This window comes from Pipistrellus kuhlii, unplaced genomic scaffold (genome assembly GCF_014108245.1).
Source record: "Pipistrellus kuhlii isolate mPipKuh1 unplaced genomic scaffold, mPipKuh1.p scaffold_m20_p_2, whole genome shotgun sequence".
Classification (NCBI taxonomy): domain Eukaryota; kingdom Metazoa; phylum Chordata; class Mammalia; order Chiroptera; family Vespertilionidae; genus Pipistrellus; species Pipistrellus kuhlii.
Window position 1 is genome coordinate 173,641,614 of NW_023425515.1, and position 27,132 is coordinate 173,668,745.

At 39.9% G+C, this 27,132-nt stretch overlaps 1 protein-coding gene across 3 annotated transcripts in view; it reads right to left on the minus strand.

Annotated features, from left to right (window-relative positions):
- THRAP3 (thyroid hormone receptor associated protein 3) overlaps positions 1 to 26,863 on the minus strand; it is a 45,024-nt gene extending 18,161 nt beyond the window's left edge. For 2 of the 3 annotated variants that reach the window (XM_036444211.2, XM_036444209.2), the window contains exons 1-3: positions 26,728 to 26,863; positions 17,530 to 17,637; positions 2,728 to 2,897 (exon numbers count right to left, since the gene is read on the minus strand). In XM_036444211.2, coding sequence (XP_036300104.1) covers positions 2,728 to 2,864 — 137 coding nt within the window. In that variant the 5' untranslated portion in view covers positions 2,865 to 2,897; positions 17,530 to 17,637; positions 26,728 to 26,863. The remainder of the gene's footprint in view (positions 1 to 2,727; positions 2,898 to 17,529; positions 17,638 to 26,727) is intronic. The other variant, XM_045584849.1, reaches the window with a different exon arrangement.
- Positions 26,864 to 27,132: the final 269 nt, after the last annotated feature.

Consider the following 27,132-nt stretch of genomic DNA (forward strand, 5'->3'; position numbering starts at 1 on the left):
CCACTACTCATAAGTAGTTAGTAGAAATATGTAGAATTGCTACAAAATGCTTTCCAAAAATATTTCTTTACATAAAGAATAAAAACCCTTCAGCAGGCCTCATAGCAGGTCTGACTGCAAACCGGTTGTTTTATAAATAACTCCATTTAGCAAATGTGACAGGACTTAACAAAAAGACATTTAAAAAAAAAAATTACACTATTTTAACCTAAAGACAAAGTGGGTTTGGTTTTCTATTATTACCTGCTGTGCTCAGGTTCTTTATCTATCCCAAGAACAAGAGCAACTGGCAAGATGCATAACACTGGTCATTAATGGTTGCTATTTAAGTCCAATTAAAAAACAAAACAAAAAACTTACCTTCCACACTTTTCATTCGAAAATAGCACAATATTAAGAAAAGGAGGAGGAAGAGGTAGATGCAGGCTATGCAACTGAATGTGACCGGATTAAGTGGCTACACTTGAGGGAGGTGCTGTACCACCAAACTAAGGAGGGTTTAATTCATGTTGCCATCCTCAGAGGCTACTGTTGCTTCTGTCACCAATTACTAGTGAGGGCCCTGTGGCATAGTGCATCCAAAACCCGCAGTCACTGCAGATGCAGGAACATGATTCTCTGCAGATTGCAAATGAAGTTATTTACAAAAAGTCACTTTAAAGGATACAATCTGTGAAATACAAGGAAACAAGCAATTTTCTCCATGAAACAGATAAGCCTGAACTGAATATCCATGGCAAATTTATCTGTTTCTAAAAGAGAAGTCACACTAGAATAAAGTCTAAAAATATGTTTTCTAGTGGAGAAATTCTAGGTATAAGGTAACAATAAAGGGGCTCTAGACCTACTCCAGCACATACTGCCTGCCTATATTTTTTTCCTCATTTGCCAAGATGATGACCATGCCAATGATTTGTAGAATAAGCAGAAGAGATCTGTTCAGACAGATCCTCCCAGTTCTATTTATCACAAATACCTCAGAGGTAGTTAACATTTTTCAATTTGGCTTGTGTCAGTTCTATTTTGTCTTTGAGTTTTGGTTGTATAGCCTCTTATTTTTTAACCAATTACTTAGTTTCCATTTACTAAAGTTCTAAATTAAAAATATTACCTTTCAGAACCAAATAGGCTAAAACAGATTTAATCAGCCCAAATAAAGAACTCTGGGTGCTAGGTAGGAGTTACTAAGTCTTTTGCACAGTCCTAAGTCCTTGATGGTAACTTCCCAAGGTAGATATAAATTTACTTAGTGGGTTTTCTCTTCTTTTTCGGAGGGGTTGAGAAGGTGGGATAGAATTTTATTCATATTAGACTGACATGATTGGGCAACAGACAGACACTATTTAGTCTAGGCCTGGAGGAGGTGGGGTGGAGGGGGGTATGAATGCATGCCCCAAAAACATGAGAGGAAGAAAAGCTAAGAGTTGTTACTTTCAAGGTGTAATGTTATCTTTAAAAAGAAGGGAAAAAACCTAGTATTTATTTTGTTTGAGGGGAAAACTACAGATTTATAACTTCCTGTTCTATATTGTATTGAAGTCTTCAATACTTATGCACACTTACTTTTTGTTCATCCTCTGATCTAGAACTAATTTTTAGGTAGGCTTCTCACGGATTCCATTTAAGAAATTAACTTGTTCTTTGGGGGGGAGAGGTATCCCACCAACTCTTTTAGAAGTACTATGAAGCCATCAAAAAATAAACCTTTTAATAGCACTTTTTCCTGAGGTTTATTTTAAATTTCATAATCAATTCATTTAAAAGAAAAGGATTATAAAGACTTATCAGAAATGACAGCAAGAGTACCAAGTGGAAAAATTGATAAATTATCTCCTTGCCTAATGTAATTCTGACAAAAAATGTAATTGTGCAAAAATCCCCCTTTTGGTTTAAATACATCAGTATTTTCCTAATGCACATACAGAAACGTGTATCTACTGAGAGATTCTTATCTATTCACAAAAGAAAACTAAAACAGTTTTAAAGTCTGAAAAACCCAATTCACAACACATTAAGTGGAAAAGATGCCGGAAGTTTGGCATCCCATTTCAGGATATAACTGAAATAGGGAAATCCCACTCAAAGGTGTGAAAACTGAATGAACTAAAGAATATTGGTAATAAAATTGAAAGAATTACTTGCACATTTAGTAAGATCAGGTGATGTCTACATAGTTATTTGTAGATTAGGTTTAAGATGTATTTACTAAAAAGATACAGTTTATTAGTAATTGGCACATCAGTGTATACAAATGACTCCTGATACTTTTTTAAGGTCTATTTAGTGAGTTAAGGCTTCTTTTCCTTGCATGTTGATCATACTATTAATCCTCTTAGCTATCTTTTCTTTCACGATGAAAATAAACTTTGTTCCAAAACTCCAAAATCAGTTCAATGAAAAATCATCAGATGTAGAGATTTAAAGTAAGCAGCTTAAATAAATATAAAATGCTCTTTCTTCCAAAGTAGATGAGAAATAGTATGTTCTGGCAGAGGAGAAAAGGAATTAGGCAAACAATATGGCAAGAGGAGCTGATTTAAATTTGTAGCATTTAAAGAAACCTGAAATTACTTACAGCTCAACCTCCCTTCACTCAAGCCAAACCCTGCCCCCTCCCCACCCTACCACCACCATCTGACATTCACAGAAAGAAACTAACAAAAGATCTTCAAAAACCCATCTGGCCTGATACAACTATTATCTCAAAAGACAATCACACTCGCTTACCTCAGCCTTCGTTTCCTGGAACGAGAGACTGATCGACTTCGGGATCGAGACTTCGAAAATGACCGAGAACGAGATCTTGATGCAGATCTTGAGCGAGAAGAACGAGATCCAGACTTGGATTTGTTTGTTTTTGACATCTTTGAAGGAGGATCAGTCACTTTTCAATGCACCTAATGTAACAAAAGAGATTCAAATAAATTTTGTGCCTTTGCAAACCTGAACTTCTCTTAGAAACAGGTTTGGTTTTTTGTTGTTTTTTTTTAATGCAGATGAAATAACTGGTGTGTGCCCCCCCCCCTCCACTTTCCTTAAGAATCTGTGGTTTAAGCAGTACAATCCAAACAGACCCAAGCTACAACAGCAGATGGAAAACCTGACATATGATGCAAACTGGGTAAAGCTATAAAATACTGGCAAAAACAAGGAGTGCTAACAATATTTGGTGCAGTCTTTTCGCAGTAAGCAAACAAGCTTTGCCAACTAAGATAGCTAACCTGAAATGAATGACCTGAGACAGGATTCCCAGTTCTAACAGAAGAAACCATATGCAATGATATCTTGGTTATGGCCTATCTTGGAAATGGTACACATCTGACCATTTCTCTAACCCCCAGACCTTGAAATCATGAAGCATAGCCTTAATATTTATCTCCAAGGAAAAGGTTTTAAAAGTTCAAATATTTTAATACCACAACATATAAGTACTGTATCTTATAAAAATACAGGATATTAATCCATATACATGGGACTAAAGTAATTTATAAAGTGAAGATCCATTACTTTCTTCTAGCTAGTTAGTATCACCTTTTTTTATGGTCGTTTTCTCTCATTAAAACACACACACACACACACACACACACACACACACACACCAAAATTATCTTTTTCCTTCTCTTTCTCCTCTACAGGAATGAATAGAGAACTTCAAAGTTGCTACTGGGTTTGGTCAGTAAAGTGCACTGTCAAGCTAACTCACTTATTCTCTTTATATCCTACTAGAACTTTGGGCATCTTCCAAGTAGCAAAACATTGCAGTGCTAAAGCATGTGTCTACCAAAGACCAGGAAGAATAAGGGATCTGTCAAAGATCACAAAGCTAGTAAAGAGCCAAACCAGGCCAAAATGCCAGGGCTTTTCCCACCACACCTTGCCACCTCAATGCTTAGCAAAAGCTTCTAAGTGATGCTACTCCCAGCTTCTAAGGGAAAAATAATAATAAATATTTCACCCTCCCCTACTCACATATTTTGTTATTCAGATCTCAGCTCAAAAGCTATCTGCTCAGAGGTTTTGCCCTGGCCACCCAATCAAAAGTTGCCACCAGTCATTCTATAGGATCTAATCCCATATTCCTTGGGGATTTTTTCCTTCTGAGAACTCAATTCAGTACTTGAAAAATATCTTGCTTACTTTTTTGTTTTCTATCTTTACCCAACAAGAAGGTAAGCTTTCCACCAGCAGAAATCTCATCTTTCTTATATACTTCATGCCCAGAAGAGACCAGCTTTGAAATTTCTTTAAGCAGACAAAACCAGTTCAGTCAAACAAATAAAGCTTAATATAGTATTTTGCAAGTCTATCTTGACAGGTGCATTTCTTGCTTATGCCTCTGGAAAATCACAAACAAAAACGAACTGTTTCCCAAGGTTAATAGGAAGTATCACTGAACATTCTATTATAGCCAAACACTGCAAATCACAGTCACTGCTTTCTCACTATATAATAAGCTGTTTTATGATAACATAGACCTGAGCCTCCCTCCATGTTTTGGTTTGAATTCTCCCAGCTTATGAACTGTGTTTTTGGTGTGTGTACAAGAAACTTTTACTAATAACTGCTTTGGTAATTCACTGGTTTTATTTCTGCTATTTATGAACTTCTAGAGGCCCAATGCACAAAATTCACGCAAGCATAGACCCTTACAGCCTTGGCTTTGTCCGGAAGGTCGTTCTGCCATTCGGTCTAATTAGTATATTAGCTCTTTAATATATTTGTGAACAAATTAGAGGATATTTTCCCCATTGATTTTATTATTTTTTTTAAAATATATTTTATTGATTTTTCACAGAGAGGAATAGTTAGAAACATCGATGAGAGAGAATCATCGATCAGCTGCCTCTTGCACACCCCCTACTGGAGATGTGCCCGCAACCAAAGTACATGCCCTTGCCCGGAATCAAACCCGGGACCTTTCAGTCCGCAAGCCGACGCTCTATCCACTGAGCCAAACCAGTCCCGGCTGATTTTATTATTTATTTATGTATTTATTTATTATATTGTTATTGATTTCAGAGAGGAGGAAAGAGGGAGAGATAGAAACATCAATGATGAAAGTCATGGATAGGCTGTCTCCTGCACGCCCTCACTGGGGATCAAGCCTGTAATCCAGGCATGTGCCCTTCACCAGAATTGAACCCAGGATTCTTCAGTCAACAGACTGATGCTCTATCCACTAAGCCAAACCAGCTAGGGCCCATTGATTTTTAGAGAGTAGAAGGGAAGGAGAGAAGAGAAGGGAGGGAGGGAGAGTGAGAGAGAAAAACATCAGTGTGAGAGAGACACATTGTCTAGTTGCATCCCTGCAAACCAGGTGCCCTTGACAGGGAATTGAACTTGAGAATATTTTGGTTCATGGGCCGGCGCTCTAACCATTGAGTAATACCAGCCAGGGCACAAAGAGGACATTATAATGTCCCATTTTACAGATTTAAATCCAGCCAACCAGGCTTCAAACCAGTATTGGTTTTTTGTTTTTGTTTTAAAGCCAGTGTTTTCAACCATTATTATTCCATCTCTGTAGAGCAATGTCTGGCACACAGAAGTCATTCATAGATCTAAGTCTTTTCTCCGCTCTTACCAAGTTTAGGATCTGGTAAAGGGGCAAGAGTTAGGCAAACTGAAAGATCATATTTGGTTCTAATTACTACATTCATAATTTTAGTAACTTCTGGAAAGGCAAAAGTCCAGGAAGCTACTATAACTCAAGTTCATAGGAAATAATCATAATCTCACAGTCATAATTTAGAGGTCTGAGAAAGTGCCAAAAAGCCAGAGACAAAGGGTGATGAGTAAGAGATTGCATAAAGAGGACACCAAAGACCTACAGTCTAGATCCTGCCAAAGGATCAAACTGTTATGTACTCTACCAAGGTCAAAGATACTTCAATTTGGAACTGACTTTTGGCAACAGTATCGTTATACAAAGCCAGGATAGAGGAATAAGTTACTTGGGGATAGAAAGTAGAGATGCACACGAACAATTTATAGAAACTGAATACTGAAAATACATTTTGTTTTGCTAGTTGGCCTTCAGCATATTTTGGGATTTTCTCTCTGGGTTCACTCTTACTGAATGGCTTTCTTCTGTTACAAGTTTAGGGATAGTCTTGCCTAGCAACATCTCTGCCCAACCTTCAATTTTAGCTTGGGCCAGAAATAAAAATCCTTTTAGATCATTTACACAACAGGTGGACAATATCAGACTTTAGAAGAAAAAAAACAGGCAACAGTTAGTGAAAAAGAAACACTCATTACAACCACCAGAAATTAGAAAATTAAGAAGCTCATTCTCATTCAGAGAAAAGGTTGTCAATTAAAAACATACAGACCCAAAGTTAACACATCTACATATATTAAACTTAATAGAATTGACAAGTATACTGAAGAGTGGCAATACTGTGATACCATCCCCAATCCTACTCCTGGAATTTCTTTAATGTGAATTGAAACTAACAGTAAAAACATCACTATACCTTGAGTATTACGTGGAATAACTTTGGATGAAACAACTCTCAATTCTATTTTGAAGACCTACAAACTTCATATACATACAGCTTTTCCTATTTCTAACATTTCTTCATTGTTGGTGCTCTAAAAATATAATGGAAGTGAGATAAACAAATACTACCTTGGAAATCAATTTAGTACCTCTTATGTTACAAGTACGTGTTATTTAGTTTCCGTTCGAACTATCATTTCCCCTAAAAGTTTTGCTTCTTCAACAATGATGTTTGCTTCTCCCTGGCTGACCATGCTGTTTCATTTAGAATATTATGAAAAAGCGCAGTCCCTACAGAACTATGGCATAATATGACAGCTCATGGCTATATGTGCCTGGGGTAAAAACATGTCTCCTCAAACACTATTTTGGACAAAAAGATTCTCACACTTAAGATAAGATAGCTATGTTCCTACATCAGGATTATGAAAGAATCCACCAAGTAACCAATACTGTCTATTTGATAGGAATGATCAATAAATAATATCTATTGATAATAATAATCAATACTTACTATTTATTATGTAAGGATGCAGAAATATAATAAGAACTAGTTCCTGAACTCACCATTAAGGGCCTGTTATTATCCAAATATCCTCAACTTTCCAACATTCTTCAGATGTCATGGTTTCATCTCTCACATTATTACCCTCTTTGCCATGGAATCAATTTCTGTTTGTTCTCTTTCATTAGGATACACTTAATGTGATTCTCAAAATGTGACCTAATATAGTACTACTAGAGGCCCAATGCATGAAAATTCATGTAGGAGTGTGTGTGTGGGGTATCCCTCAGCCTGGCCTGCCCCCTCTCACAGTCTGGGAGCCCTCAGGGGTGGAAGGCCACCCAGCGATCAGAGGAAGGCAACACCCCCATCACACCTCTGCTGCTGCCACTGCCAACAGAGCAAAGCCTCAGCTGGCCGCCCTGGGCAGCTGGGGGGCTGAAGGCAGGTCCGGCTGGACAGTGCACCTCCCCTCCCCCCACTCCCCTCCACACACACACCAGTGGGGCTGAAAGGACTGGGGGACTCTGGTGGGGCTGAGGGAACTGTGAACCACCATCTTGTAGCTATGGGTGCTGCCATCTTTGTGACAGAGTGATGGCCAATTTGCATATGCCCTCTTAATTAAATACCGTAAACTTTAGATTTTTCTTTCTGGCAGGCACACTACATGTTGACTCAAAGTGAGCTCTGAGTCACTAAACCCTGAAGTCTTTTTTCATAAACCCTTCTTCAGTTGCAAGATGTCCTTCTCCTCCATCTTATATTTATACAACTGTTGTTTTATCCCTCACCTTTTTTATTTAAAATCCAAGTGTAGCCTACTGAAATCATTTCAGATACAATTTAGTCACTTGGAGCAAGGGCTCGTTTTCAAACTATTCTGCAGAGCCACTTGAGAGGAGTTTCCCAACCCATCACCTTTCAAAGACCAGCCCTCTCCACCTAAACCACTTGTCTAATTACCAAGCACATCAAGGGTCCTTGAAAGAACATAGCTCTTGGGAGAACAGATGTATTTTACTTACAACAAAACACAACAAAGGTACTACGATATATAATTACTTGGCTTTAATATCACTAAAAACACATCTTATTTTTCAACAAGTAAAAGGAATATTGGCAGAGAAAGCCAAAGAAGTTTCTCTAAATCAAAACCCTCAAATATAAGAATTAAATTACTCCTCTCCCCTCTCACTCCAGATTAAGTTTCTTCTTAGTGTCCCTAGTGTTATGCCAGCATTGTGCTTGGCACATGGTAGATGTCTGTTGAATTCACCAGAACAAACATTTTAGGGGTATTTACTACAGTTTGCCCCATGTTTGGAACCCTGTGGGTTACACTGGTAGGACACGGGGTTCCTAAAACTAAGTTATTGCCAAATAAAACCTCTGAATTGACCACCCAGGAGTTCCAACTGTCGCTAGGTTATAGAAACTACACAAGTATCCTTCAATACCTAAATATTAGGCTCATATTCTAAAAGTTCTCAGAAAATACCTAACTGCATTTAAAAAAAAAGTTTTTATTGACTCTAGAGTGAGGAAGGGAGAAGGATAGAAATATAAATATCAAGGAGAGAATAACATTGATTGGCTGTCTCATGAATGCATGCCACAGCGGATTGAGCCCACACCCAGGCATGTACCCTGACCAGGAATCAAACCAGTGACCTTTTGGCTCCTGAGTCAATGTTTAACCACTGACCACACCCAGCTGGGCTACCTATTTATTTTTATAGAAAGACTAGAGGCCCGATGTATGAAATTCATGCAAAAGTAGGCCCTTCTTCCTCCCGGCTGCTGGCACTGGCTTCCCTCTGGCACTCGGGACCTGGACTTCCCTCACAGTCCCGGCATCACCTGGAAAGTCTGGGTGACTTTGAATTTTCATTGGAAATTGATTCCCTGACACTTGATCAATAACAATTCTAACATTAAGATGTGACAGACAAGGAGCTACATACCATCAGCATTACATCATTTATATACACAAACTTCATTAAGTACTATGTTCTGTACCTGTTCTACAAAAGAGGAAATGGGATTTAGAGTTGTTAACTTGCCTCAAAGTTCTACAGCTGGTTAAGTTCAGAATTCATACATAGACATTATGGCAGAGTAGCCATTACCTTATGGGCTACCCCTATGGTATACCCCACCCATCAGTCTCTTGTGAATTTGATCAGTTAAAAATAAAAATCAGCCCTAACCAGTTTGGCTCAATGGGTAGTGTGTCGGTCTGCGGACTCAAGGGTCCCAGGTTCGATTCTGGTCAAGGGCATGTACCTTGGTTGCGGGCACATCCCCTACTGGGGATGGCAGCTGATTGATGTTTCTAACTTTCTATCCCTCTCCCTTCCTCTCTGTAAAAAAATCAATAAAACATATTTTTTAAAAATAAAAATCAATCTCAGAAGCATAATTATCTTGAACCAGGAGAGTTCAGATGCTTAACTAAAGCAGCCAGTATCTCTCTTCCCTAACCCCTAACCTGTAACTCATAACATACACAAAAACTGAAAGCAGGCTCTGCCTGAAATGTTTGAGAACTTTAAGTGCAAAACACATCCCTTGCCAAAGATAGAAGGGATGTTTCTGCTAGAGAAGATTTTAGAGCCTAAACTAAGTATGCTACAGCCAATTGTAGAGAACAAAGAGCTTTGTGTAACAAGAGACTAATAACAAGAAACATGAACATAACCACAAGGGTAATAAAATGGATCTTGCGTGCCTATGATACCAGGTTTTTCAGTGCAGCATTGCTCTCAAGATAAATCAGAAGAGAGCAGAAAAATAGTGTGAAAAATTAAAATAGTAAACCTGGTTTCCATGCACACCATCTTCCCCCAGTGCTAGGCAACCATGTTGTCTTTACGTATTTGCCTTTGCCTGATACTTCAGGGGTTTTGTGACTAGCCTCTTTCACTTAGCATGTTCTCAAGATTCATCCATGTTGTAGCATGTTATCAGAATATTCCTTTTTCATACCACAATATAACCCACTTTATTTATTCCTTTATCAGCTGATGGGCATTGGGATTGTTGCCATTTTTTTTTTTTTTTGCTATTATGCATAATGCTGCTATAAACATTCATGTACATGTTTTTGTGCAGAGATGTTTTTCCCTCTTGGGTACATACCTGGGTGTGGTACTGCTGTCATATGGTAACTCTACGCCTAACTTTGTGAGGAACTGCCAGACTATTATTCCCAAGCAGCTATACAAGGTTCCTAAATCTCTGCATCCCCCAATACTTGTCAGCCTTTTTTTTTTTTTAAACAGCACTTTTCTTTTTCTTTTCTTTTTTTAATATATTTTATTGATTTTTTACAGAGGAAGAGAGAAAAATAGAGCTAGAAACGTCGATGAGAGAGAAACATCCACCAGCTGCCTCTTGCACACCTTCTACCGGGGATGTGCCCGCAACCAATGTACATGCCCTTGACCGGAATCGAACCTGGGACCTTTCAGTCTGCAGACCGACGCTCTACCACTGAGCCAAACTGGCTTTGGCTGTCAGCTTTTTATTATAGCCATCTTAGTAGGTGTAAAGTGATATCTTACTGAGGTTTTTATTTTTATTTCTCTAATGACTAGAGATTTTGAGCATCTTTTCGTGTGTGTTGGCCAATTGTGCAAACTACTTTTGGATCCTTCATTTTTAAATTGAATTATTGGATTATTTGTCCTTCTATTGAGCTATAAAGTTCTTTATAAATTTGACATAAGTTCCTTATTACATACATGCTTTGCAAAGTCTCTCCCATTCTTGGCATTTTCTTTCTTTCTTTTATTTTTTTAGTTACTTTGTAGAGAGGAAGGGAGAGGGAAAAAGCGAAACATGGATGTAAGAGTGAAACATTTGATTGGCTGCCTCCTGCACACACCTCTACTGGGGATCCAGCACAAGTGTGCCCTAACACAGAGCTGAACCAGCAACCTTTCAGTGCATAATCAGCCAGGCCTATTTTTTCATTTTCTTGATGTTTACCTTTGAAACAAGTGTTTTTAAATTTTATTTTATGAAGTCCAATTTATCTTACTTTTTCTTTTTTGTATATGATGTCATGTCTAAGCAGGGTTTACACAAAGTCACAGAGATTTACTCTTTGTTGAAAACTAAGAACTTTTCACTTTTAGCTCTTATATTTAGATCCATGATCCATTTTGACTTAAATTTTGTTATAATGATGTGTAATACCGGGTCAACCTCATTGTTTTGGATGTCCATATGTCCCAGTACCATTTGTTGAAAAGACTGTTTTTTCCCTACTGAAATGTCGACACGTTTGTCAAAAATCAGCTGACTAGCCGAAACCGGTTTGGCTCAGTGGTAGAGCTTTGGTCTGCAGACTGAAAGGTCCCAGGTTCGATTCCGGTCAAGGGCATGTACGTTGGTTGCGGGCACATCCCTGGTGGGAGGTGTGCAGGAGGCGGCTGGTCGATGTTTCTCATCAATGTTTCTAACTCTCTATCTAAAAAAAATAAATAAATATATATATATATATATTTTTTAATCAGCTGACTACAAATGTGAGGGTTTATTTCTGCATTCTCATTTTATCCCATTGATTTGTCATGTACAGTCTTAATTAGCATAGGTTTATAGTACATTTTGAATCAGAAAGTGTGGGTTCTCCAACTTCCTCCTTTTTCAAGACAGTTTTGGCTATGCTAGTTCCCTTAGAAATCTTGTGGTGAAAAGACACAAATGACTAAGATAAAGAAAAATTAGGTGCACAAATTTACCAAGAAAGAAATTCACTATTCATAAAGGATTATAGACAAAGCAGTGGGCCCAATTTGTGCTCTGTAAGCATCTAGGTAGCTGGGGAGGAGGGGCAGGGGAGGAGAGCTCAGGTGAAATATTAAACATGTTTATTGTTTCATGCTTTTCTCAGATTACCCTCTCCTGTGTAATAGGAAGAGAAAACAGAATTAACAACTGTGCATATCTCTAGCATTAAAAAATTATGCAACTTAGAACTAAAATACTCAAACTTTAAAAACTGAATTAGCTCTAGCCAGGTAGTTCAGTTTGCTAGTGTCATCCCGATATGCCAAGGTAGCAGGTTTGATCCCTAGTAAGGGCACATACAAATATCAACAAATGAATGCATAAATAAGTGGGACAACAAATCAATGTTTCTCTCTTCCTCTCTAAAATAAAATTTTAAACAACAAATAATTAGATATTGAATTATATGGAATTTGGTAGAACTTGATTTAAATATGTAACATGTAGGGATATATATGAATGATTCCGTTTTGTTCCTTTTAAAAAATATATGCATATAAGTTACCTTAGGAAATAGACACTTCCCTAGATATTGGAGAGAAGGGTCTGGAGTGCACATAGATTTAAAATGCTGACTATGCTATGCAGTTCATTCTGTTTCTTCAATGATGCAAGTTTAATTGCATAGATCCTGAGCAAAGCAGACCTCCATTGAGCAAATTCTCAGAGGATACAAGTTACTTGCACTGGGGATATTGTGATGAATGTCTTCCAACTGAATGGCCCCTCAGGTTGCTGTTGATTTCCCTGCTAACATCCAGCAGCAAAGGGATTTATTCTCCAAAGGTCATGACCTCAGAATATGCCCTTCTCTTGCTTCTATACACCTCTTCAGTGTAGCACATGCCAACTTAGCCAGTAAAGGTATAAAACACTTTATTCTGTGTAGGAAGATCTGATTACTTATTACTAATATTAGGAAAATGGAATCAGTGGTAAAATCTGCTCTCATAGAAGCTCAATCTCACTCTGCTGTTATAGCTAACATAGCTTATGGAGTTCACCTACTGTATGCCAGGCAGTTTACATACACTTACTAATTTAATTGCCAGGCTGGTCTTGTGAGGTATAGGTCCCTTTTTTGTAAGACTGAGAGAGTATCTTCTTCAGTTAATGAATGGAAGAGCCAAATTTGAACCCAGTTCTTTTTTGGTGGCAAAGCCACTACTATTTACAGAACCAATATTATAAAGTGACTCAAGGGTTCTGTCTATTTGGAACAGGGCATTTTAGGTTGAGTATTTGCTTCAGCATATTCCTTCACTTATACCCACTTTTATGCTCACATCTTGAAGTAACATATTATGGAAAACTCTGAATGAAAACTGAATTCTAGTCCTAGCTTCATTGCTTATTGTGTGTTGGGATTTTGGGTTCCCTTCCAGCAAGCAGGGATTTACCAGTTATCTGTCTACCTTGGTCTTCAAATCTGTGAGATATGGACACCATTAATCCTTTTTTTAAAAATAACCTTTTAGGCCCTGGTGCTGTGGCTATGTGATTAAGTGTCGACCTATGAACCAGGAAGTCACCAGTTCTATTCTCGGCCAGGGCACATGCCTAGGTTTTGGGCTCAATACCTAGTAGGAAACATGTAGGAGGTTGCCTCAATGATTCTCTCTCATCATTGATGTGTTTATATCTCTCTCTACCTCTCTAAAATTAATAAAAATATATTTTAAAAAATAATGAACTTTTTGTGTGAGAATAGTGTCAGATTTACAAAAAATTGCAAGGATAGTATAAAATTCCTATATCAGTCTGCTAGGACTGCTGTAACAAAGAACCACAAACTAGGTGGCTTAGGCAATAGCAATTTATTGATCCACTGATCTGGAGGATAGAAATTTTTAAAAAATCAAGGCATTGGCAGAACTGGTTCCTTCTGAGACCTGTGAGTTCCAGCTTTCTCTTTTGCCTTACAGTCATCTTTTCCCTACGTCTCTTCACATCGTCTTCCCTCCACATATCTCTATGTCCAGATTTCCCTTTTTATAGGGGTACCAGTCCTATCTGTGAAGAGACTCTATCTCCAAGTGATAGCACACTCTAAGGTACTTACTTGGGTTAGGAACTTGGCGTACAAATTTTGGGAGTGGGCCACACAATTTAAACATAATCTATATTCCTTAGCCTGATTTCCCCTATTAACATGTTACATGCTATGGCACACAATGATCCAATATTAATACATAATTAACTAAATTACCTTATTTCTAACATACATAAGAAAATTTCAGTTCGAAGAGGGGATGTGACTTAGAAAATTCTCACTACTTTCTGACTTTACTCTCTGTAAAGCAAAAGAAAACTTCCAAAGTCACATGAACCTGAAGAGATAATAAGATAATTTTCTACCTATAATTACATTTACAGTTTCAGCATCTTATACTTACCATTGTTTCCACATAAACATTCTTTTTTATTTTTTTAAATATATTTTATTGATTTTGTACAGAGAGGAAGGGAGAGAGAGAGTTAGAAACATCAATGAGAGTCATCAGCCAGCTGCCTCTTGCACACCCCCTATTGAGGATGTACCCGCAACCAAGGTACATGCCCTTGACCGGAATCGAACCCGGGACCTTTCAGTCCCCAAGCCGACGCTCTATCCATTGAGCCAAACCGGTTTCGGCTCTACATAAACATTTTCTACAGCCTCTAGCATGGGGCTCCTTTCTCAGCCTTCAGAACTCAGCTCAACAACTACTTGAAAGGTCTTCCTTTAATACAATATATTATCTAGTGAAACCTCACTGCTGCCTCACTCCCAAGTTATCTTGTGGGCCTATTTCTTTCCTAGCATCTAGGAAAATCTGAAAGTACCTTCCCTGCCTTCCCAAACTAGAAAGCAAGCTCCTAAGAACAGGGGTACTGTCTCGCTCACAGAGAACAAGCATAGTAACAAGTGCTCAAGTATCTACTAATTGAATCAAAAAACAAAAGCAGCCTTGAAAGACAAAGATAAGAACCTTAAGTGGTTAAAACCCAGTATTATGTTAACTTATTTCCTATGTAATGGTCCTCCTAATCTTTGTTTTTAAACTAGAGGCCCAATGTAAGAAATTTGTGTACGGGGTGAGGGGAGATGTCCCTCAGCCCAGCCTGCACGCTCTCCAATCTGGGACAACCCTCTCACAATGCACTGCTCGCCTGCCTGCCTTCCTGAGTGCCCCTAACCACTTCTGCCTGCCAGCCTGCTCACCCCCTAACCACTCCCATGCCAGCCTGATTGATGTCTAACTGCTCCCTTGCCAGCCTGTGTGCAACCCTAACTGCCCTCCCCTGCAGGGTTGATCGCCTCTAACTGCCCTCCCTTGCAGACCTGGTCTCTCCCAACTGCCCTCCCCTACTGGCCATCTTGTGTCCAAATAGGGGCAGGATCTTTGACCACAGATTCTCTCTCATCATTGATGTTTCTATCTCTCTCCCTTTCTCTCTGAAATCAATAAAAATATATTTTAAAAAATAATAAAAATAAATTAATAAAAGTGGCCGCCAGGTGGCTCCTGACAACTGGAGCAATGTCAGCAGGATGGATCCAGATCCCGGGCCAGCAAGGGCATCCTGGCAGCCCCCAACATCCCTTTCAGGACCCCACCCATGCATAAATTCATGCACCAAGCCTCTAGTTATTAATAACGAACTACAGCATTTGTTAATGACTGATTACTATAGTCATGTTGCGTTCATTTCCCTTGAGCACAGTCACACCATGTCTCTCCACTAATATGACCAGTGAATATTCTAGCAGCCAATTTCCACGTCATTAGTCTTGGACTGACTTGTTTGGTGTGGGCAACAGAAAATTTTTTGCTTTCAGAGAACAAGAAAAATAAGTTTATTTGTGTTATGCATATTAATTTGTGTGGTTATTCAGTGTCCAGTAAGTAACTGTTCAAGAAAAAATATTACCAATTGGTTTGGTTTGGCTCAGTGGATAGAGCATGAGCCTGCGAACTGAAGGGTCCCTGGTTCAATTTCGGTCAAGGGCATGTACCTTGGTTTTCTGCACATCTCCAGTAGGGGGTGTGCAGGAGGCGGCTGATCAATGTTTCTCTGACATTGATGTTTCTAACTCTCTATCCCTCTCCCTTCCTCTCTGTAAAAAACATCAAAAAATATATTTTTTAAAAATATTAGTTTTTATTAAAATGTTCTATTATTTTGTTAATAATTACTCTTTTATTTCAGCCCTTTGTATTCAGCATCTCTCTACTGAAATAAACCTACATTTCTTTTTTTTTTTTAATATATTTTATTGATTTTTTATAGAGAGGAGGAGCGAGCTTGAAGCGTCGATGAGAGAAACATCGACCAGCTCACTCTTGCACACCCCCCACCGGGGATGTGCCTACAACCAATGTACATGCCCTTGACCGGAATTGAACCCGGGACCCTTCAGTCCGCAGACCGACCCTCTATCCACTGAGCCAAACAGGTTTTGGCAAAGGTTTATAGTTTTGAGCAAGCATGTCAAACTCAGAGGCAAACCCAGGCCAAATAAAAAAGATTTAAGTTTATGTGGGCTGCAAAACAAAAGCTTCAATTTTCATAGAAATGTAGGTTTAGCCGAAACCGGTTTGGCTCAGTGGTAGAGCGTCGGTCTGAGGACTAAAGGGTCCCGGGTTCAATTCCGGTCAAGGGCATGTACATTGGTTGCGGGCACATCTCCAGTAGGGGGTGTGCAAGAGGCAGCTGATTGATGATTCTCTCTCATTGATGTTTCTAACTCTCTATCCCTCTCCCTTCCTCTCTGTAAAAAAAATCAATAAAATATATATATTTTTTAAAACTATAAACCTTCTTTTGCCTTCCTTTATATATGAATTTATTTATATCCACCACATAGTTATCTAAGACAGGGGAAAATGATAGAGAAGCTTAAATATCTACCAAAAAGAACTAATTAAAATTATATAGCACATCAATGATGAAATGCCACTTGGCCCTGGCCAGGTTGCTTGTGCAGCTGGAGCATCATCCTATACACAAAAAGGTTGCAGGTTCAATTCCAGGACAGTGCAATCCCAATCTTGATTAAACACACACATATCCAAGTACCATATGCATGAAAAGAGGATACACCAAAACATTAACCATAATTACATACATCAAGTTTATAGATGACCTTTCTTCAATATTTCCAAATTAATAAATGTATAAAGAACTGAAAAGTTAAAATTAAAAAGTAACTGCATGGACTGGGAGAGGCCAATGGGAGGGGTGGAGGGAGACATATGTATTCCTTTCAAAAATAAAGAATTAAAAAAAAAAAAAAGTAACTACTGTCCAGTCAGGGCACATACTGGGGTTGCAGGCTAGATCCCCATTATGGGGCATGCAGGAGGAAGCCAGTGGATGATTCTCTCTCAACACTGATATTTTTTTTTCTCTCTCTCTCCTTTCCTCTCTGAAATCAATAAAATATATATGTATATTAAAAAAAAAAAAAAAAAAGTATTGGTAAGCTGTTGGTTGAGCGTCTTCCCATGCACTGAAAGGTCAAGATCAGGACACATGCTGATTCTACAATTTAGAAAGGAATCAAAGAAGAGAGCTGGCTACTTTACCACCTTATTTCAGTTGGTTAAACTGGCAAACACTGCTTAATAAAGTCCTATTAAGGACTCTTATGAATATACAACTCTTAAATGATATGACTGGCTTTAGAAGTCAGTCAAGTTACTAGTTTCTTTTACCACCATGCATTTACCTTATATGAACAATAATTCGACTTGCAATGGAATCCCAGACAGACACTTCCTCAAACAAACACGGCAATGCTGCTGGCTTCTCCAATGTACAAAGTCAAGATATGACTCTGGAAGGAGAGGAAATAAGCAGTGATAAAATAGCTACATAATCCTTGCAGATTGCATCTTAAAATTCAAACACTTGAAATCTATAAGCAAAAATTCTATTGTAGCCCTGAATTTCATTCCAAGTGAACAATGGCTTTATTCTAAGTACTATACTGACTGGCCTGAGAGTCTCTGTCTGCCTGTCTCCCTCTCATACAGGTTTTAACCCATTCAACATCTTCCACTAAGGATACAGTACAGAAAGCCAAAGCCTTCTTCCTATAACTTGATATTTTCATTGGCAACATTTCAGGTGTTACAGTTTGCATTATGCAAGACTAATTAATTCACACACTCCATAATTCAACCTGGAAAATTACTTCAGAATAATTAGATATTTGAAACAAAAATACTTAACTGAGGTATGCTAAATTTAATACATTTCAAATTAAAATAACTCCCTATCCTCATCCCTCAAACACAAAAAAAGACCTTTCTGATCCAGTTGTTTAAGTATTCCCAGAGCTAAACATTACAAACATGGACATACGTCAAAACTATGTCTAAACTATGTTATCTAAAACAAGAAATCCAAGATCAACAAGCTCATGTATGTAGTTAATGTCCTCACTCCTAGCTTATTAACGCTTTATCATTCATTCACGTTACTATAAAGTAGGAAGGCATCGCAATTTAAAACATCTAAAGATGCAGGCTTGACATTAGTTTTTTCACTTAGTATTCACTCAAAGATACCCAACTTAGCTTTTTCTGAAACCTGTAGCTTACATATAGCTGAACCCTTGCCTATTTAGCCAGGAAGAATGTGATGTGTTTTCTTAAAGAATGGTCTCTTGGTACATGTGGAACCCTCAGCTTAGAAAGCCTCTTCCAAACCCATTCATATGATGGTCTCCTCCCCCAGCCAGCTGTCCCTTGCTTACCCAGGCTGGGTTAGGTACTGCTCTGTGTTATCCTAGACATGTCTCTCCTTACACTCATCTCATTCTATCTGTTAATATGCCTATTTTCCTAGAAGTGATACACCTGCTGATAACCCAAGCAATAAACTCTTGACCTATACCAAAGGTAACCAGGTCATTTACATTACAAAGAGGCAACAAAAAACTATCTTAAAACAGGATAAAACTGTTCTATATAGATGAAATTACTACTCAGTCAGCCTGTTACCAAATTAGTGATAATGTTGATGTATATTTTACTTAATTGGTAAACAGTAAAAACACAGTACTTTCAAAAACGTATTCAAAATACTTTAGCATATATATTTTTTTCTTTTGCATATATTCTTGCAGCTTATTCGTAGAATTCATCCTAGGTTACAGTATCCAAAATCTCTTTCCTAATTTCTAACTGCAGAGGCACAGGGACTCACATCAGTTTGAGGGAAATCCTGATGACAGTTGTAGGACTGAGAACTGCTTATTCTACAACTCACTGAATTAAGAAACTATTCCAATTCACCCATCCTTAAAATTCTAACCACACACACATATTCCATTTTAGTATCCCATCATGTTTCTTTCTTATTAACCTCTTCCTGCATATTGACAAGAACCTTATCATCCCAAGTCTTCAATTTCCCATTGTCCCAGTGGATAGAGATATTAATGAGGCTCTGGCCCTTCTGAAAAGGAGACACCTGAAGCCCTGAGTCATCCCTGCCACCACAGTACTGATGCACCACCACCCCAGCTTGTCCTGCCTGTGTCATTTGGACGGTCATAAGTATGCTTCTCTGCCTCTATCTGCTGTTAACAGGGGAAATGCACACGTGGTATACATATACTATTTCCGGATTATCTGAAACTGTTCCAAAATTAGGCATTTGTTTAAAAAGAAAAAAAGACAAATGATTTTGAGTGATGTTCTCTGACTCTTCTTGATGATTAGAAAGATATTTTTAATACTGCTCAGTTGTTTATTGGAGACCTGAGTTTTAGGTGACAAGAATTAGCCTCTATGAAGAATCTGTGTGGAACAACAGGCAAGAATTTTTCCAAAGTTGAGAGCCCTAGCCAGATTTGCTCAGTGGAAGAGCATCAGCCTGAAAAGTCCCGGGTTTGATTCATGTCAATGGCATATGCCCGGGTTGTGGGATCGATCGCCAGTAAGGGCTGTGCAGGAGGCACATTCTCACCACTGATCTCTCTCTCTCTCTCTTCATTCCTCTTTGAAATCAGTAATATACATAAACTATTAAAAAAAAATTTTTTTTAAATAAATTGAGAGAATACTAATGCAATACAACTTGAATTGAAATCTGCTAAAATGTGTCAGAAATGATGATGGTAAAAATGTGTGGAGAGGGCTTAGACAAATTTACAAAGCTTGTTAAAATGCCCAGTATTTAAAGCATATGGTTATTCTGTACTATTTCTGTTAGCAGGTACTCTGCAAAAAAATTTTTAAGCTATCCTATATTGAGCCAGTTTTGTCAAAAGTGACTCATTCTCTCACAATTCAATTTTGTAGACTTTACCATCATCAATCAATAATAAGTAAGTCCTAAGCTGCTCTACCAAAGAGCAGTTCGATTGGTTCAACAGCAGTAAAATTTTGATTCTTTTTTAGCTCTGGGCTAAATCTGAAATTTTTCTGAACAAAAAAAGGCCCTTAAACACTATTATTGAATATTGAATGACTATGGAAATTAGCTTAAGCTGCAGATTTGATGTCTGTAAATTCATTCAATTGAAAATTACGAAGCAAGCCCTAGCTGGTTTAGCTCAGTGGATAGAGCATGTCGGCCTGAGGACTGAGAGTTCCAGGTTCAATTCCAGACAAGGGTACATGCCCATGTTGCAGGTTCAATCCCCAGTGTAAAACATGCAGGAGGCAGCCAATCAATGATTCTTTATCATTGATGTTTTTATCTCTCTCCCTCTCCCTTCCCTCTCTGAAATCAATTTTTTTTAAAACATATTTTAAAAAAAGAAAATTAGCTGAAACCGGTTTGGCTCAATGGATAGAGCGTCGGCTTGGGGACTGAAAAGTCCCGGGTTTGATTCCGGTCAAGGGCATGTACCTTGGTTGCGGGCATATCCCTAGTAGGGGGTGTGCAAGAGGCAGCTGATCGATGACTCTCTCTCATCAATGTTTCTCTCCATCTCTCTCCCTTCCTCTCCGTACAAAATCAATATATTTAATAAAAAAAAAAAAAGAAAATTACAAGGCAAAATAGCACTTCTTTGGAAAATACATATTGCAGCAAATAAATTTAACACTGTTTAAACACCCTTTTTAAATCACAAGTAATATCAAGTTACTTTATTTACTCCTGTGCTATCAAATGTTAAAACAAGCAATGAGATCTCCATTACCACACAAATTTGAAGCAAACATATTTTTAGTTCAAACTACAGTTCCAGAATATTTCCAACTTCAATGCAAATATAAAGGAAATCTTTGTATTTCAAAATCCATCTATAACAACTTGCAACTTTAATCTTCGATTGGAAATGGCCAGCTTGCAGTATGACATGCTAAATGGGAAATATCAAGAAAAGAATCTAACAATTCTATAGATGAATATACTATACTAAAATCATACTCAAAAAATCATATGCTCATGAATTAATAATTTTTGGCAGTGCCTCTCTTTGTAAGAAGACATTTTCATAGATGTGTAAACTGTTGGTATAGACTTCAGCATTCACATGAGTACAGTCAAACTTCTCCCATCTTGACCAAGTTGTTCACGGAAAGAATGTTTCCGTTGTGAAACAAAACTTCAGTTCTCGACCCAACAACACTTTCATGCTGTTACAGTGAAATCTTGGTTCTCAAACTTAATTCACTTTGGAAGGCTATTCAAGAAGCAATTGTTCAAAAACTGAGTCATTTTTTCCCCATTAGAAATAATGTAAAATGAAAGAATCCATTGCAGACTCCCAAATGACTCCTTTCTCAATTGCCTAAAATCCTTGTTTCCTGAGTATTTTCACACCCTTATAGCAACTTCAGCACTCTTGACAGCCTCTTCAATAAAGTTTTTAAATCGTGCTAATCGTCACCCTAGCTGGTGGCTTGGCACAGTGGATACATCAGCCCATGGACTGAAGGGTTCCCAGGCCCAGAGCAGGCCCTTGTGGAAGGAAAGCAATCAATGTGTCTCTCTCAGAACGATGTTTCTCTCTATATATCCCTTCCACTCTCTCTAATACTCAATTTAAAAATATCCTCAGGCTCTAACCAGTTTGGCTCAGTGGCCTGAGGGCTGGGGAGTCCCAGGTTCCATTCTGGAATGTGCCTTGGTTGCGGGCACATTCCCCGTGGGGGGTGTGCAAGAGGCAGCTGATCAGTGTTTCTCTCTCATCGGATGTTTCTAACTCTTTATCCCTCTCCCTTTCTCTCTGTAAAAAATCAATAAAAAATATATTTAAAAAGAAAAAGATGGAAAAGATTTGAGAACCCAGGTTTGAACTACTTAATTAAATCTCACTATCTCGCTGAAACCGGTTTGGCTCAGTGGTAGAGCATCGGTCTGCGGATTGAAAGGTCCGGGGTTTGATTCCGGTTAGGGGCATGTACATTGGTTTCGGGCACATCCCCGGTGGGGGGTGTGCAGGAGGCAGCTGGTTGATCTTTCTCTCTCACTGATGTTTCTAACTCTGTCCCTCTCTCTTCCTCTCTGTAAAAAAAATCAATAAAATATATTTTTAAAAATAAATAAATATATAAATCTCACTATCTCTGTTTCCTCTTATGTAAAACTGGTTCCTACTACACAGGATTGCTATGAAAATTGAATAAATTAATATGTATGTAATGTTCTTGAAACCGAGCTTAGCACATTATTTCATAAAAATTGCAGGCGTCTTCAAACTGCGGCCCGCGGGCCACATGCGGCCCGCAGAGGAGTCTGATCCGGCCCGCCAGGTTTTTTGGGCAGTGAGCGCAGCCGAGGTGTTACAGTAGGAATTAGTAGTTCATATAGTCCGGTCCCTCTCTGAGGGACCGTGATCTGGCCCCCACTTTAAAAAGTTTGAGGACCCCTGCATTATAGTATCAATCAGGCAATGTCAAAATGAGCTAAAAGACAAAGACTTCACCCAGCTGGCATGGCTCAGTGCTTGAGCATAGACCTATGAACCAGGTCACAGATCGATTCCCAGTCAAGGCACATGCCCTGGGTGCAGGCTCCATCCCCAGTGGAGGACTTACAGTTGGAAGCAGTGATTCTCTCTCATCGTTTATGTTTCTCTCTCTCCCTTTCCCTTCCACTATGAAATCAATTAAAAGGACAAAGACTTTAACCAGCTGGTAGGGGTAGTCAGTCGTATGGTCACTTAAACAATTACCTTTTTTCTCTTTGACAATTCAGAATTTGGTTTTCTGACAGAATCAGAATATATGATGCTTACTACATCTTCAAAACCTCTTAAGCAATGTACTCTGGTAATAAACACAAGTCTATATTTGGCTGCAGGCTGCATGAGTCTGCCTCCTAAAAGATACCATTATTCTGTGCCACAGGTTCTCAGTTTACATGAGAAGGATCAACATGCCATCTGTGCATATGACACAGTTTCTACTTAGACTGATGATTTTTAAAAATATATTTTATTGATTTTTTACAGAGAGGAAGGGAGATAGAGCTAGAAACATTGATGAAAAACATCGACCAGTTGCCTCTTGCACACCCCCTACCGGAGATGTGCCCGCAACCAAGGTACATGCCCTTGACCGGAATCGAACCCGAGACCTTTCAGTCCACAGACTGACGCTCTACCACCGAGCCAAACCTCGGCTAGACTGATTTTTTTAAATCATGCTCTCACACAATGCAGACACTCAGTACCAAATAACAACTCATTTGAGTCCTAGTCATCCACCAGAGGATAAGACTATCTTATCTAAAACCCTAACAGCTATCTTCCCAGAATTTATCATCTTTTTAATCACATTACAAAACTTTTATAAGCTACCACCATTTGCCTACAACTTAAGCCTCTACTTCCTAGAAAACTATTGGTCCTGCAATATTACTATGCTAATATTGGTAGTAATTATCACATCAAATTCCTTTTTGTATTCCCAGCGACTAGATACATGTTCGTTGAATGACAAATGAATTATGGTTTCTTTTTTACTATCATCAAGTATACCTAACACAAAATTTACCAGTTTAAACATATTTTTAACCCTCACTCGAAGACATGCTTAAGAGGGGAAGGGAGAAAGAGAAACATCAATTGGATGCCTCCCATGTGCCCCAACTGGGGACTGAACCTGAAACTTAGGTATATGCCCTGACCAGGAAACCTTCTGGCGCCTGGGACCATGCTTCAACCAACTGAGCCACACCGGCTAGGGCCATTTTAGCCATTTTTAAGTGCATAGTTTAGTTTAGTGGCATGAAGTACATTCACATTTACACAACCATTACCATCATCTAACTCCAGAATACTTTCATATTCCCAAACAGAAACTACATACCCACTAAACAGTAATCACCCACAACCACCATTCTACTGTTAATGTCTTATGAAATCAGTGATAAACATTCCCAAATAATCCATTATTTGGCTAAAATGTGCTCTACTGCAAGCTACAGGGAATGCTAAATAAGACTAAATCCGTCCTGGCCCAGTGGCTCAGTTGGTTGGAGTATCCTCTTGTACACCAAAATAAGGGTGGGTTCCTTCTGGGTCAAAGCACATACCCATGTTTATGGTTCCATCCTCCTGTTGGGGTGCGTGTGGGAGGCAACTGATAGATGTTTCTCTCTTCCTTCCTCTCTAAAATGCATTTTTTAAAAGAAATCTGTGAATACAATGTTGTTTTTTATTTATTTGAGAGAAGAATAGAGATAGAAACATCAATGAGATGAACATCAATTGGCTGCCTTCTGCACGCCTCCTACTGGGGATCCAGTTGCCACCTGGGCACATACCCTGACCAGGAATCAAACCAGATGCCTCTTGGTTTATGGGTTGATGGTCAAACACTGAGCAAGATGGCTGGAATAAAATAAAGTTTTAAAAATTGGGCTGTAGACCTATCTGGTTGGCTCAGTGGATAAAGTGTCAGCTTGCAAACCGAGGGATCCCAGGCTTGATTCCAGTCAAGGGCACATGTCTGGGTTGCAGGCTTGCTCCCCAATAGGGAATGGGCAGAAGGCAGCCAATGATTCTCATCATTGATGTTTCTCTTTCCCTCTCCCTTTCTCTCTGAAACCATAAAGATATATATATGGTGTGGTGTGTTTTTTTTAAATGTACTGTAGCCCCACCCGTGTAGCTCAGTGGTTGAGTGTCCATCTATGAACCAGGAGGTGATAGGTATGATTGCTCCTCAGGGCACATGCCCAGGTTTCAGGCTGGATACCCAGTGGGGGATGTGTAGGAGGCAGCCAATCAATGATTCCCTCTCAACACTGATGTTTGTTTCTCTCCCTCTCCTTCCAATCCTAAAATCAACAGAAATATATATTTTTTAAATTGGACTGTAGCCGAGACCGGTTTGACTCAGTGAAGAGAGCGTCAGCCTACGGACTAGCGCCAGCGCCCAGAAGTTGGAAGCCATCAGTGGGAGTACGGCGTTGACAGGGAGGTGGTTAACGGGATTGGAAGAAAAGCCTCTGAGTGTGGGGACCCTGGCGGGAGAGAGCTCGTGAAGGAAGCTTCTTGTGGCATTAACAGAAATAGCTTAGTTCAGCGTGCCTGCGTTCAAGCCTAAATAGCTGCCGAAAATGTTTGTGATATTGCTACAGTGAGTATACTAGGTCACGAAACACGTTTCCCAGTGAAGGACAAAGCCCAATTTTACTCCGCAAGTTGTTCAAAGCAGCAGCCGTTTTTTAATCCTTATAAGGCTGTCTAGAATCTAGATAACAGGACTGACTACTACAAACAGTATTTTTACTACAGACATATTTTTACAAACAATGAGAGGACCACCTGAAAGGGAAGGAAAATGATGGCGTGATACATGCCTTTCTACTCTGGTCCCACAATCTAGAAACCCTATAAATGATGGTGACAATAATAATAGTGTTTAATACATATTAGGTAATGAGCTAAGCGGTTTTCAATTTAATCTATTTAACCTTCATAATAATCCTATAAAGTGGCCACCATTACTCACAAGCTATTTTGCAGATAAGGAAACTGGGGCCCCCCTGACCTAAAATTAAAAGCTTAACAGGGCCAAATTTTGAACGCAGGCACGCTGAACTAATCTATTTCCGTTAATGCCGCCACAAGAAGCTTCCTTCACGGGCTCTCCCCCGCCAGGCTCCCCACTCTCTCAGAGGCTTTCCTTCCAATCCCGTTAACCGCCTCCCCGTCAACGCCGTACTCCCACTGATGGCTTCCAACTTCGGGGCGCCGGCGCTACTCGCCAGCTCCTGCCGCCATGCTCCTCCCCTAAGATTCACAAAGGCAAATACAACAGCTGATAAAAGTTGTTTAGATGCTAAAGCAGGCAAAAAAATTTTTTTTTTTTTTTTTTTTTTTTTTTTTGCCTCACGTAAGCAGAACACACGCAGATTATCGCTGGAATGCAAGTCAAGTCGGCCTCACCTCCAGTTGAAGAGATTGAACTAAACGTGGGCGTACAAATGTTCCGAGGCAGATACGTTTGGACCGTGCCTCCTCTGGCCACGCGGCAAAAAGGACGGAAGAGGCACTAACATTCAGAGCCAGCCACATGCGCCCTAGGGGGAGGCAGAACCAGGCCAATGGAGGCTATGGGGGGAGGGGGGAGAGAAGGGCACTCCAGAGTTCCGGGAAAAGAAACCCAAATAATCTGGTTCATGCCACTGGGGGGAGGGGGGTAAAGGGGGGAGCCCGCTCCCAGACGGCTTGTAACGAGGAGAAAGAAGGGTAGATAGAAGCTGCTTCGGAGGAAAGGCAGCCCTGAGCGTCGGGAACTAGGCCGGAGCGCAGGGGAGCCCAGTAGGCGGGGAGAGGGAGGAGCCGAAGGACGAGGGCCCGCTCGGAGGCCGGGGGTAGGCGCGGGGGAGCCGCTTCGCGCCAGGCGAGCCTGGGGACCCTGACCCAGACACCTCAGTGAAAATATAAAAGATTAAACGACTGGAACCGGTGAGACGGCCCTACACCCCACCCGGGACCCTCACTCACCTGGGCCCACCGCAGCGATCGCAGCCGCAGCCTCGCAACGGCACAACCGGCCCAAACCTCGCCCCCGCCCGACAGCGCGCCCGCGTCCCCGCTCTCGACGACGGCAGCGGCAGCGTCGCCTCGCTCCCTCCTGGGAAATGTAGTCGTAGACCCGCCTTGCCTCGCCCACTTGACGGTGCGCTGAACTACGTTTCCCACAAGGCAGATCAAGCGTTGGGCCCGCCGTTTGCGTCACGCGCCGGGTCGCCGTCGGTCACGTGGGTTGCCCCGTTTCATTCCCCTCCCCCCGCCTGGGTGGCCTGGGGAAGAAGGGCGGAGGTGGACGGAAGGGGCGGGGGTGTTGCTGACGCCTCAGCCCGCACCATTTTGGAACCAGCTTGGAGGGAGGGCCGGGCCCCACCCACC